General features: G+C 40.3%; 1 protein-coding gene across 9 annotated transcripts in view; it reads left to right on the top strand.

Moving 5' to 3' along the window:
- Positions 1-4736: 4736 nt before the first annotated feature.
- mtss1 (MTSS I-BAR domain containing 1) overlaps positions 4737-13874 on the top strand; it is a 44067-nt gene continuing 34929 nt past the window's right edge. For 4 of the 9 annotated variants that reach the window (XM_034584550.1, XM_034584553.1, XM_034584555.1 and 1 more), the window contains exon 1: positions 4738-5680. In XM_034584550.1, the coding sequence (XP_034440441.1) occupies positions 5609-5680 (72 nt within the window). In that variant the 5' untranslated portion in view covers positions 4738-5608. Of the gene's footprint in view, positions 5681-13874 lie in introns of all 9 variants that reach the window. The other 5 variants (XM_034584551.1, XM_034584552.1, XM_034584549.1 and 2 more) reach the window with 3 other exon arrangements.

Genomic DNA, 13874 nt, shown 5'->3' with positions numbered 1-13874 from the left:
CAATATAACACAATATACAAACATGTATATACAAAAACACCTTCAGTATAGGCTACAGAAGTTAAAAGTAAAATTCAAAAACAAAAGATTCATTCTTATATTTTGTCCTCTACTGTAAAACTATGTAAATTATACAGAGAACTAAAGCTGCAACTAACTATTTCTTAATTATTAATTAGTCAGCTGATCATTTTCTTTTCAAATCAATCACAACACGTGTAGATACACGATATTTTACATTTTTCCTAAAACAATAAAAATATTCAGCTTATTTTAACATCAGACATCAAATATTATTTTAATCGTTTTGGTTTAACTTCAGTCAGAGTTGTAGTTTTCATTAATCCCACATGAACGTCTTTCCCACTTCTGCCACTGGTTATATTGAAGAGTTAACACTGGTTTGCAGCCTTTTCTTTCCTCCTGACGGCTCCTGATGCCTGAACACTGACGGTGACCTCTGACCTGGAGGAGCCTGCGGTGCCTTACCAGCTGCTCGGAACTTCCTCCATGTCTCTGATGTTATCAGGTCAAACTCATGTCCAGCTTTATTAACACAACTTGTTTGTACATGCCTTGTTTGTATGAATGGGCTGATTTATACTGACAATAATCTACTTGTCTCAATATACAACTGAGTTTCTATTAAACAGAAAGATTTCCAGCAAATGTTGTGTTTGTCTTTTTGGTCGATGGCTATTCATTGACCGACACAGAGATCTGTAGGTTTTTATGTGACATATTGTTTTTTAACAGCAACAAAATCTGTCTTCTAGTGTGACAATAACATCACAACAATAGTATATCTACCATTATCCACTCACTAAGCTTACATTACTGTTTAAAAGATACTGAAGGAAATGAACAACAGATTCCCTCTCTTCTCCCGCTCCAGAATGATGGAGGGACATGTTGGAGTGAGCTGAGAAATAAGCTTCACAAAACATTACTTCCATCAGATTTTAGACTTTGTTTCCCCCTCATTTCACCAATAATAGGAAATCATGACAAACTTTATTTATATAGAACCTTTCAAAACACAGTTACAAGTTAAAAATGAAAACATGGAACCGTTAAAGACGGTTAAAGTTTAAAGTTAAAAAGCAAACAGTGGGAAACAATTGTATTTTATTTAAAATAATGAATCTTCAATTTGAAGACCACACAGCAAAAGAGCACAGATCCAGGAATTTAGTTTTCTACTGGAACAGAACAAATGTTTATATCAAAATAATTCTAAAGAAATCAGCTGAAAGACGCCATGTCAGTTCTCCCTCTGGCCAGCAGGTGTCACTGTTGTACTGATACAAATACAGCTCAGAGACACGAGTTGACTCAGGTGGTTGAAATTCATAAAATCTCTTTATTTCACTTTGGGAAACTGAATCTGTTCGTGCTGTTGTTCTTGGTTTTCATTGCTGCGCCTCCCTGTGCAGGTGTGACACAGACTTGTGGACATTTTATGTGACATTTCAATCACAGACTTAGACTGTTGATCATTTAACAAAATAGTTCCCATTACATTTTCTGTCAATCAACTAACTGATTAATCAACCGGTCAGTTCACCTCTTAAGCACCGGTCGGTTGGACCCAATGACGAATTCTTGCCCCGGGGCCCAATAGGAAGTTGATCCGCCCACGGGTCTTGCACATGTGTTGTATATGAATATATAAATATATACAAGTAATATACGTATGCATAATCTAATCAGTTTTACTATAGAACAGGAGTTATGAAAATAAAAAGTGTTGTTTTACTGTTGTTCTGCACAGACCCTGATGCTCTGTCTCCATAGAAACCATGTTGGTGTTTGGAGTGTTGATGGCATTGGTCCCAACCTGACACACACACACACACACACACACACACACACACACACACACACACACACACACACACACACACACACACACACACACACACACACACTGAAACACTGGCAAACACAGATACACACACATATGTACAGCCTTGTGGCATGATGGTTGCCGTGGTAACGGGACCGGTAGGAAGGCTGCGGTTCCTGTGACTCAGCTCGTTGCCTGGTGAATCAGTCAAATACACCGTGACGAAGACAGAGAGCAAACGCTTTGTGTCGTTTATCAGCTGTTTATGATAACAAGAGGAACAGCCTGAAAGAGTGATAACGAGAAATTCAGTTACAACTGTGCGTTATCATCAGTGACTCATGTCCCAGAGGTTTCCTGTCTCTTATAAACTCTAACTGTTGGACCTTTTAATAGTTACAGACTGACAAGAGGATCAAGCAAAAGGAAAGTTCACACAAGAACAAAAACATATTAAATGTGGTTGATGACCCCCCCCCCCCCACACACACACTAAGAATTATGACACATTATGATAGAGTCTAAGCAAATATTGAAGGTTTAATTAATGTCCAGTATATGTCGGGCAATTACAACATAATTCTTCCAATGGAGACAAACCTTAAAATGCTTTGAGACGTGCACTGAACTCGAGATAAAGCCCGTGTGAGAAGACAATGTCCAGAAAATTCTGTTGTTCTGATGGGTCTGTTGATGTGTCGGATGCAAAACTGAAAAAAAACAACAAAACAAAAAGAAGACAAATCTCTCAGTGTGAGGAAGAGAAACTTTGTGGCCACCTGCAAAGAAATAACCTCAGTTGATAACACACAACTAAATGAAGTTCTTTCAAATTAAAGTTACCCATTGATTTTATTCATACAAACTTAATTTAAGCAATTTCTTGAGTTGGCCCGGCAATTTTCTTTTTTCAGTGTAGAAGACGCAGACAAAGACGTCAACTTGGGAAGACGATGAGATTCGGGAGCTTTTGGTGACGAGTGCCGAAGCCGGTGTCGATGCTTTGTAAACAAAATCACGCGAACTCCGCAGCAGCATTTATACGTCACTACGTTACGGACATTTTCCTGTTGTTGTGAACGAGTCTGACCCGGACAATCTCCTGCTGCTTCTTCAGATGTGAAAGACAGACATTATCAGAAGTTCACATCTGGAAAACGGCTCAATATTACAACTGTTTTACCACATTGCTGTCATTCCTTATCAGTTAATACATCCGTCTCAGCTCTTATATTCACATGTAAACACATTAAAGTGTCAGCATGATGCGTTTATCAGATGTTTTGGACTCCCCTGACCTTTCCCCTCATCCCACATTTTGGTCTAGTGACCTCAAATCCTGCTGCTCAGAGACTTTTTACTCTCGTGTGGATCAGGTCTGGACTCTTCCATCTCTGACGACGCGCTGTTCGAACCACATCCTCCAAACTGTGATGTGAGAGGACGCCTGCTCACGCTCGGACTCGAACATCAGGGGAAATGTGGGGGGAAAATACAACAGAGACGAGCTGTGCAGAGTTCAAGGTAATTACAGCAAATACAGGGTGTAAAGTTACATACATATCATTCAACTTTCCCCCCAAATTATATCGTTCACTTGTAGCAAATGTTCTGCGGATCTGTTCTGTTCTGTCGTCCACGTGCTGGGAACCAAGGTTCTACAGTAACTCAACACTTTTTGTTCTTCAGGATATTTTTGTGTGGCACAAATTATGCAAACCGTTGGCACAACTTTTATTTTCTTAACGTTTTTTACCATTATATATATATATTTTTACATATCTAATAGATAAAAAACTATATTAAGAGATTACTTTGTTTACACCAATATCATAAAAGTATATTTTTCTCCTCGGTATCCAGTTGCAAAGATTATTATTTAATTCACAGTAAAGTTTCATAAACTTTCAGCAAAGTGTCAGTAGAGTCACTTTAAGTTTCCTTGATTTGGTTAAAACTCTTTATCTTTGCTCCGCCCCCTCTACGACACACAACATACCTCCACCCTCCACTGGCTGCACCAACCGGAAACTGAAACGAGAAATAAAATAAAAGAAAGAGCCAATTTGGAAATTGAAGAAAATTGTCAAAGTATTTTTAAATCACTTGACTGAGTTGTAATCAATACATATGACCTTGAATTGATATTTCAAACATTGTAACACATAAAGTGAACTCAACTACTTTAAATTACTATTAAATCATTATTTCAGTGTGTTTGTCATTTGCCATTCTGCATTCTGGCGTGCATTCATACACACAATCATATTCTTTCACAATGCAATAAGGCTTTTTTTTATGTAAACAACATTTTCAGTTTTCTCCCAGAGACTAGTTCATGGATCTTAATGATTTATTTTGAGGAAATCTATGAGTGTGTACGATTTTATACTGTATGAGCCAAACTGCACAGTTTAAGTTAAATTTGATTATTGATAATAATAAACTTTAATCATAAACTTTATTTGTATATAACCTTTCATACAAGAAATGCAGCTAAAATTGTTTTACATACAATATAGATACAAATTTAAATAAATGTATTAAAAATGTAAACACATTAAAATGACATTTAGAAGAAAAGGAAATAAAAAAGAAAAAGACTAAATTAAATAAAAAATTATAAAAAAGATCTAGTCAAAGTCTGGAGTCAAGAGAAATGTTTCAATAATAAATTAATGATAATAATAATAATAATAATAATAATACAAGTAATTTTTTGTAATAACAAAAATAATATAATAATTATAAATTAAAACAATTAGAAGAAGAAGAAGAAGAAGAAGAAGAAGAAGAAGAAGAAGAAGAAGAAGAAGAAGAAGAAGAAGAACTTGATGGGGTGGCTTCAAAGGGCTTTTATTTTGAAACCCCGCGGTCCGGATGTAGAGTGGATCAGTGTGTGTAACTTGCCGCGGGGATCGAACCCTCACTCACTCGCTCCAGGTCGGGACTCCTGTTGGAAGTATCCGGAGGGAAGCGTCCTCCTGTCGGATCAAGTCACTGGAAAAACACCGCGGTGCCGCTCGGACACTCTGCGGGGGAAACAAGCACCGGACGCGGGGTTGAATGCGAGCCGGAGGAGAGCAGGGGGAAAGCGGGTCAGAGGACCACTGATCGATACCCTCGGTTCGTGTGTGCGTGTGTATGCGCGTGTGTGTTTTCGTTTGGAAACACACACGCACACACACACACACTCTCTCTCACACACACACACAGTCACAGGTTGCTAGCGGAGTTGACGCTAACCGAGCTAGCCACGTTAGCTCCCCGCGGCTAGCCGTGTCCTCCGCCGTTTTTTTTTCCCCCCACCACCACCGGGACCAAACACCCCGCCGGAGCCGGAGTTAAAGTTAGCAGAGGCGGCCGGACCCTCCGCACGCAGGCCCGCTCCACACACCGGGGCACGATGTGGTGTTTTTCGGGGCGTGTGTCCCGCTGGCCGGCTGCTAGCATCGGCTGACCGAAGCCCGACGCCTGCTCCGCGGACATGGATTCTCCTCCCGGGTTCTGCTTCTCTCCGCGCTCGCCTGTTTTTTAAAGCTGGACTTTGCTCTCGGGCTGTTCTTAAGCCGCAGTCCTCCCCCGGGTTTAATCTCATTCTGTCGGACGAGTGTTTTACTAAATCCTGCCTGGCTCTTTTTTTTTTTCTGTGCGTGTTTTTATTTTTTTTCCGGAGGAGGAGGAGGAGGTAAAAAAGAGGAAGAGGGGGAAAAAAAAAAGTTTGGGACAAGTTGAGGATTTTTCCGAGCCTGTGGAAAAATGGATGCGGGTATAGAGAAGGAATGCAGCGCCTTGGGAGGGCTCTTCCAGCTCATCATGACCGACATGAAGGTGAGGAGCCACACGTCAACACGTCGTCCACTCGTATCGCAAACTCAATTACCTCCTTTATCTCTTATTCTTCCACCTCTCCTCCAACTTTCCATTTCACACTAATTGATATATGTGACTTCTTTGAGCTTCCTCCTGTTAAAAAAAAAAAAAAAACCACATGAAACTGGGTTTGTCTTTAAACTTAATAAGTAAAAGTGGTAACAAATATAAGCAAGGTAAATAAAACCAGTAAAAGCAGCAGAATAACAACTGACATCAACACACTGAGTGATATCACCTGCTTTTCGTTTAATTTATAAAAGCCGAGTGGCCCCTAATTCATTTTCATAATTCATCTCTCCTCTTCCACCTCTTCTCTAACTTTCCATTTCACACTAATTGATATATGTGACTTCTTTGAGCTTCCTCCTGTAAAAAAAAAAAACTTTACAAAAAAACCCCACATTCAACACATGAAACTGGGTTTGTCTTTAAACTTAATAAGTAAAAGTGGTAAATATATAAGTAAAAGCAGCAGAATAACAACTGACATCAACACACTGAGTGATATCACCTGCTTTTCGTTTAATTTATAAAAGCCGAGTGGCCCCTAATTCATTTTCATAATTCATCTCTCCTCTTCCACCTCTTCTCTAACTTTCCATTTCACAATTAGTTGTGTCGTATTTTATCTTTTTAGTCTCCTCTTGTACAAACCACACACTGAAGTTGAAACTTAAAAGATCTTTATCGTCATGACACATCATAAATTGACATTTATATCTATATACTGAGAGTAAATTGAGGCAATGAAATATCTGTATATTGTCATTATACTCGGGTACAAATTATATAAAAATCATGCGTTTTTAAAAGTGATATAAAACAGTTGATTGGATTTAAAGAGTAAAGTTTGATCTAAACACCGGAGGCCCGAGTTGGCTGCTCCATTCATTCTCTTCCTGCATTGCTTCACTTCCTCAATTATATCATCCATGTCAGCGCTTCCTGTTTGTTGAGTAATTGATTGGTCAATCATTAAATAATGGATTAATTGTGTTAATCATTCCAACAATGTTGTAATCTGCTAAATTGTGACATCTATTTGTTTTGGACTGGAAAAAAAACCAGTTCATTTGAAAGGCACCATCTTGGGGATTGGGAAATTACATCGACCACTTTTAAAAACAAAGCGATTAAACTGTTTCTCTTCCCTTTTAGACTGGTTGAGTCAAAGCAATAAAGAGATTAAAACATTTAAATGGAACCCAGGAGACTCCTACCTCCAATCCCCATAAATTAAATCAAGCTGTACCACATTTCGCACATTCATAGATACCAGTCGTCAACAACCAGGTTTTATTTATTTTTGGGATAGTGGTGAAAATATTTGAAAAACGTCAAATATATCTCTCGCTGTGTTAAATACAGTGAAAACATTTAATGGGCTCTTCCTGGATCCATCCCGCATCCTTCCTCCCGAGTTTCCTGGAAATCTGTTCAGATCTTTTTTGCGTAATCCTGCTAACAAACAAACAGACGAGGGGGGGGGGACAACCTCCTCGGCTAACGTAAGAAAAATGGTAGACTTCAAAAAGGAAAACACAGAAACTGACTTGAGCTTAACATACTTTTTTTTCTTTTAAAAGGCCTTTAAATGTGTGTTATTAATGAGTGCATGTTAGAGGCTGGGTCCGATGTTGATTGGGTAATGAGTGAGCAGAGGTTAAAACTGGAAGTGGGCCATGTGAGAGGGTGAGAGGCTGGATGGGGGGAGGATTCTACCAGCTGTGGGCTCTTTGATGTTTGTTAAGCAGGCTGCCCTTTGCTGTCTGTCTGTGTTTCACTGCTCTCAGATGGTCGTCGTTATCAGCCTCTATTTTCAACCCGACTTCGGCTCTGAAACAGCCGGAGCAAAGCCTCTGCTGCTGCTGCTGCTGCTGCTGCTGCTGCTGCTGGAGCGACGTCCTCCCGGCAGACTTTACATCTCACACATACCCTGGCTACTGGGTTTAGTATCGCAGCTTTTCAGTCTGCTGCTTATTTTCCTGACATTTTCTGCAGGGGATGCATGTTGAGAGCTCAAATCTCCAAGTCAGCTGCTCCAGACAATTTGTTTTGTTTTTTTTTTTTTGCTAAATGCTTCACGAATTTGCATCAGCCCCTAATACAGCAGGAAAGACATTCAGAAAACGGGTGGGGTGCTTGCATGGTTCCTCTTTTTCATCCAGAGATATTTGTATTCTTCCTGTTTCTGGACAGTTGTGTTTTTAGAAACGTCACCACGCCCGCTCACTCGCTGTGAACGTGACATTTTCCTGCTCTAAGGGCCTTTTGGGGATTTTTTTACAAGGGGCCTTGCAGTAAGAGTTCGGAATTAACCTTCCAGTAAACTGACAAACAATGATGACGACGGTCTGTGGAAGAAAATGAATCAATAATAATGTTTTTTTTTTTTTTTTGAGATACACATTTTATTTTTGTTGATTTTAATTGATATTTCCAAAGAGTGGCTATTTGCACTTTTAACATCTGTGTGTCATGAAACCAAAGATCAGGATTCACGCAACATGCAGGATTATTGTGTAAGTGTGGATCTTCAGATGAATCATAGAATTCCTCGCCCTGCTGTGTTGTGAAATTCAGTTTCACAACGCTGCCCCTTTACTCTCTATAAACAGATTCTGCGTGTGAATGTATATCACCCGAAGGCGAGGGACACGATTTGGGGAAGTAGGCGGAACACATTGACTGAAATACATTGGTTGTTGTTTTTCAGTTAATTTATCTGCTTTCATATGCAGATAGCTGTTAATGGAGATCAGCCAAAATGGATCTCTAACGCCTACGGAAAAAATTCACGCTTTGTGTTTTATGTGGAGAAACGTTCGACTCGAGTGATAAAAGAAAGTAGTTGGATTGTGAACAGAAGATGGAAGATGTCTACACCCGACGTCCGACAATATTAGGGAGGTTTTTAGATGATAGCCGATGGGATCTGAGAGACCTGCCAATGCTGCAGGTACCTGTGTCCTGATGGCGTTAAGTGGCAGTTGAGTGGGAACTATAGGGTTAGGATGTGAGTGGTGCACTTCTGCTTTTTTGTGGTTAGATTTCTTGTCTTTGGAAAGTAGATGCGAGTTTTATCTCAATCCTGATTGTAACAGACGGTGGAGTCACCTGTCTGCGACCGCACGCTACCTGAGAGACGACGGGTTCGATCTGTGTGAGATGAAAGAACGTGACGGCAACGGCGCAGGTCTCATTTTGTTTTGGATGAAACATGATGGAACATGCAGACGTCCTGTGGTGAGAACAGGGATCAGCACGCGAGTCACTTCTGCTGTCAGATAACAAGGAAGAGGGGTGATGTGTGTGGCAGATGGCAGGAGTGCCCCCATTGGTTCTGTGCCATGTTGGTAAACTACCAGGATATGATGCCACAAGCTCTGAATCAATAACACACACACACACACACACACACACACTCATATCTAATTAAGCAGAGAGTTGCTGTTCAGATAAATCTCTCCTTAGGGCATCATAACCCTCAGGCAGTGCGTCGACGTGAGGCCACAGCGAGTCTTAATGCAGATTATAGGTCATGTTGTGAGTTAACAGTCGTTTAAAGAAATGGGAAAGATTTTATTATATAATTGTCGTCCTGCAGAAGCTTCATGGGACCTTTTTAAAAGTTCCCCTGGACAGAGACAGACGACTTATTGATTTGTCTCGGCTATATCAGGGTTGACATTATGAGCCATCGACCTTCCACACTCCCCCTTCCACACTCCTCCCCCCCCCGCTCGGATCTATCCCTCCATCCAGACATGCTCAGTACGCACCTTCACTCTCTGTCATGCCCTCACTCTTCCCCCCCCCCCCCACCTTCAATCTTGTCTTTTTGTCATGTTCATCCCTCCTTCCTCGCCTGCTGTATGTCTCTCCACTCGCTCCCCTCTTCTTCCTCCTTGTAGTTTTCCTTCTCTGCCCCCACCAGCACTTCCCAGTGTAATTTGCTGCTTCACGAGGATTCGATTAACGTTTGAATATTACATTTCTTTTCCTTATTAACTGTTAACTTTAAAGGATAATGTCACTCAAAACTGTGTGTGTTTGCTGAATAGTAAATGGCTTTTAGAAGCGAGTTACAGATGTGCTCAGTGTCTACACACATGCATGCAGCAACACACACACACACAGTTTTAAGTAATGGTTATGGCTGCATTACTGTGTTTTTGAATCAGACCTTTGTATATGATTATCTGTGGGTGCAATCTCATGCGTTTGTGTTTTCAGGCTTTTCACAATAAAACAAACACACACTCGGGGTTAGGGTACAAACAGAAACACACCGTGCAACTAGAAACCACAATGTGATGTGACATCACTGATATGCTTTATAGTTCCTGATAGTAAGGGGTGTGTGTGTGTGTGTGTGTGTGTGTGTGGGAGCTTTAAGGGAAGTCGGTGCTGATGGGGAAATGACCAGCCTCAGGTGAATATGGGTGTGTTCGATACCCATAACTTGGTAGAACGTGTAACACCTAAATGAGGCAACACATTACACAAGTAAACACAATACAAAATACAAAGAGGCAGTGTTATGCTACACATATTGTTTGATAGTATCGCCTGTTGTTTTTAGTTTTATGTGCCACATAAAACTAAAACAAGATCTTATCTTTAGGGCAATGACTAAAGTGATTGACGGGAGCGGCTGATTCTGCAACTTAATTGTCATAAAAACCATGGGACGTCCCAGTGACTCACATGATTAGAGCACACACCAATACCAAGGCTGAGTCGTTACCATAGCAGCCCTTTGCCGTGTCTCCCTCTGTCTTTCCTGTTACACTCTTGTCTCTCTATCAAACAAAGCTGAAATGCTTTAAATATCTAAAGAACAAATAAATCTGAATAATTTGTGTGTTTTTAAAAGTGTTAAAATCAGAAACCAATGAAACCCCCTTGTAGCTTAACAATTTTTGGAGCATGACAGCAAATATATCAGCAGCATTACACATCACCCATACCTTGATAAATTGATTTACAAGTATAATATTGTTATAAATAAAAATATATATTTAAAAAGAGTGTGGTTAAATTGTAAAACTTAATATAAAAGATAATTATGACAGATCATTTCAGACTTATTGAGAATAGTGTATATCTTTAAAAATGTATGAATATATCTACTTTAAATTTAGTCGAAGAAGGCTGCATTACTGAACTAGGTTTGATGGGCCCTCTTACCTCGGGCCGATCCGTTCTGACGTGTTGAATCATGGACTAATAACTGGGAAACGGATGGATGGACATGAGTCAACTGGGAGCAGGAGGTGGGGAAGCATCAAGGATGAGTGAATATCCATAGAGGGTGTGGATTTATAAAACACTGCTGTCACTGCACACTGAGATATCTCCATAGCTATCTGGGCATTGTGAGGGTTTTATGAATGAATGTTTGCAAATATTTTATTGATGGAAGTTTGGAATCGTCTCATTTGGTGTTTGGAATCACAAGTGAATGCTTTCATTGTTGTTTTTCTTTATTGAAGATCTTAAAGGAGCTGGTGTTGGGTAGTTTTATTAGAGGTAATTTCCCCCCAAAACTGGGAATTTTACCACGTTGTCTTTGATTTGACAGATTTAAAGATTTTGTAGAACTGTAGTGGCAGCGTTTCATCAAATGATATTAAATGGAGACACCGATGTCAGAGAGACAGACAAATACGATGCAAAATTACAGAAATAGTCAAAAGTCACATGGAGATCAGCTGCCACTTACTTCCTCATCTCCTGCACCAACAGGAACCGAGGGCACTCTGACTAAAAGACAAGTGAGACGCCCGAAGGGAAAAAGAGTGAGCAGAGAAACATGCTGCTTAGTGACAGCTGGACTCGTTGGACTCATAGAACATTCAAGTCTCTGAGTCACATTCAGATGTTGAATTACAAGAGAAAACACATTCCAGTGCAGAGCAGGCAATGATTAATCCCAGTAACGGGCAAGTACATTAAACAGCACGTACATTAACATTGTCCTGACAAACATTATTATGGTTCATCTGTTTACTCAGATACTACTTTAACATGCTGTACAGACACAGGCTCTTTAAATGAATGGGACTATGGACTGAGGTGTTTTCTTGCTTTTCATGGCTTTGTAAGGAGGCTCAGACAAGCCGCTTGCTGCCATGTTGTCAAGTTACATCACAGAAGTATGGGCCACACTATCGACAAGGTATTTTAGGAGCGTCTTTGCAGAACTTCTAAACAACCGAGGAAAGAACTTAAATCATGATAATACACATAATCTTTAAGTGAAACATAACGACCTTTCAGCCGCTGATTAATCACCAGCTTTCAAAAGCTGTGTCTCAAAATCATCTTCTTTAATCTCTGGTACACTTGATTTAATAGAGGCTACTTAAAAAGTGAGTGAACAATTAATCAAGATTTAATGTATCAGTGTGATCATTTTTAATTGTATTTATATGAGAGTAACTGAGGAATGTTCCAGTCAGACTTCATGTCCGTTAGTAACCTGTCATACGACGGCTGCTGCCGGCCCAGCTGACTTTCCACCTCTCGATTCATCTGAACGTTATCACGAGCTTTGGTATGTAAAGAATTAAACACGCAGACAAATGGGAATAGAAGAACGACCACAGAGCTAAAACACTGAGTTGTGTAAGGAGAAGAGGAATGGAAAGTTCATGTTCACCTCTATTTGTTTGTCTGACTTAATGAAAACCTCATTACTTCTCAGATAAAGGACCAAGCAGTCGACTGCACTGAACAAACCATTAACCTGGTGTTGACACACCCTACCTTTCTCCTTTCCCCTCACTCACTCTCTCTCCGTTTTTGTCTTTCTCTCTTTGCGTTAACCAGTGTTGCTCAAACACAACGTTAAACAAACCCATAATCCTGCTGTTTGATCAGTGTCCACCTCGCCCGCTGTCCCTCGCTCTTTGTTGCCTCAGCACAGTGACTTCAACTTGATGACTGTCCGAAACACGACAGTCAGAAAGTCAGAAGCACATCTCTGAAATTCAATCAGGTTTGTCAGGCAACAAACATACATCCAACCCAAAATAATGCTTTATAATAAACAATAATTCTGGTGATGTTCTTTCTTATTGCTGTAGTTTTATTTAGATTCTGTCCAACATAGACTGCCCTGCTCCTGGAAATACTAACTTAAAGTCAGTTTTGGGGCGGTTGTGGCTCAGGAGGTGGACTGGGCCATCCACTGATCTGTCGGCGGTTCAATTCCAGTCTTTCCCATTTCACATGTGGAAGTGTCCATGGGCAAGATCCCAAACCAGAACAGGGGTTTTAGTTTGATGCGGGCAGAGACCACCTCTTTTGGTCGGACTGATTTCTGGTCCTTTTGGTCCACACCCTGGTTTGAGTTACCATTCATACCCCTTATTTTGGATTAGGCTAAACTGAAAGGTCAGAATGTCTGGACCAAAAAAGGTACGCGTGAAAGCCCCCTTAAGCACCAAATTAGTGTATTAATCTGCTGCTGGAAATAGTCCCCAACAAATGAACTACTTCCCTCCAGTTTTAGTAAAGTTTACTGAAAACTTCAGTGACCAATTTGTGGGGCTGTTGCAATGTATCGACATATTTATATCCATGAGGGTTTATTCATAACTTTATGATTTTATGGCCAAAATGCCCATAACCTTGGAGATAGTTTTATAGTGATCCTGTCTTGTGTAATTGTCCGGTTTCACTCTCAAACTGGTTTTCGCATTCTTCGAGCAAATACTTCTCCGCTCTGTGAGACTTTGTGATTTATGATAAGAGGGTCATTAATATTCGCTGCACTTCAAACCAGGACAATTCCCGTCCAACAACGATTTAGAGAGAAGTCTCGATGACAGACGTCCCAGTCAGTATCGTCTGTTGTCACTTGAACCCAGCTTTAGTTCTGTTGCATGAATAACAGATTTAGAAATAACCTCTGGTGGTCGTGGTGAAAGAGATTTTGTTTTGTTTCTGGCAAAGAAGTGAAACAGCAGTTTTTGTAATCCTGGCTTATTAGTATCATGTGTTTGGCTGCTACATAGGGAAAGTGGCAGGTGAGTTATGTGGGGATTATACTTCGCTTATCTTAACTTAAACGCTTATCTTTAACAGTAGCACAGGTAAAGGTAGGCTGCCGAGGAGCTTGTACACACACACCTCTTAT

This window comes from Hippoglossus hippoglossus, chromosome 5 (genome assembly GCF_009819705.1).
Source record: "Hippoglossus hippoglossus isolate fHipHip1 chromosome 5, fHipHip1.pri, whole genome shotgun sequence".
In the NCBI taxonomy this organism is placed as follows: Eukaryota; Metazoa; Chordata; class Actinopteri; order Pleuronectiformes; family Pleuronectidae; genus Hippoglossus; species Hippoglossus hippoglossus.
Note: the sequence above shows the minus strand (reverse complement) of the source record. Positions and strands in the feature narration are given on the sequence as shown.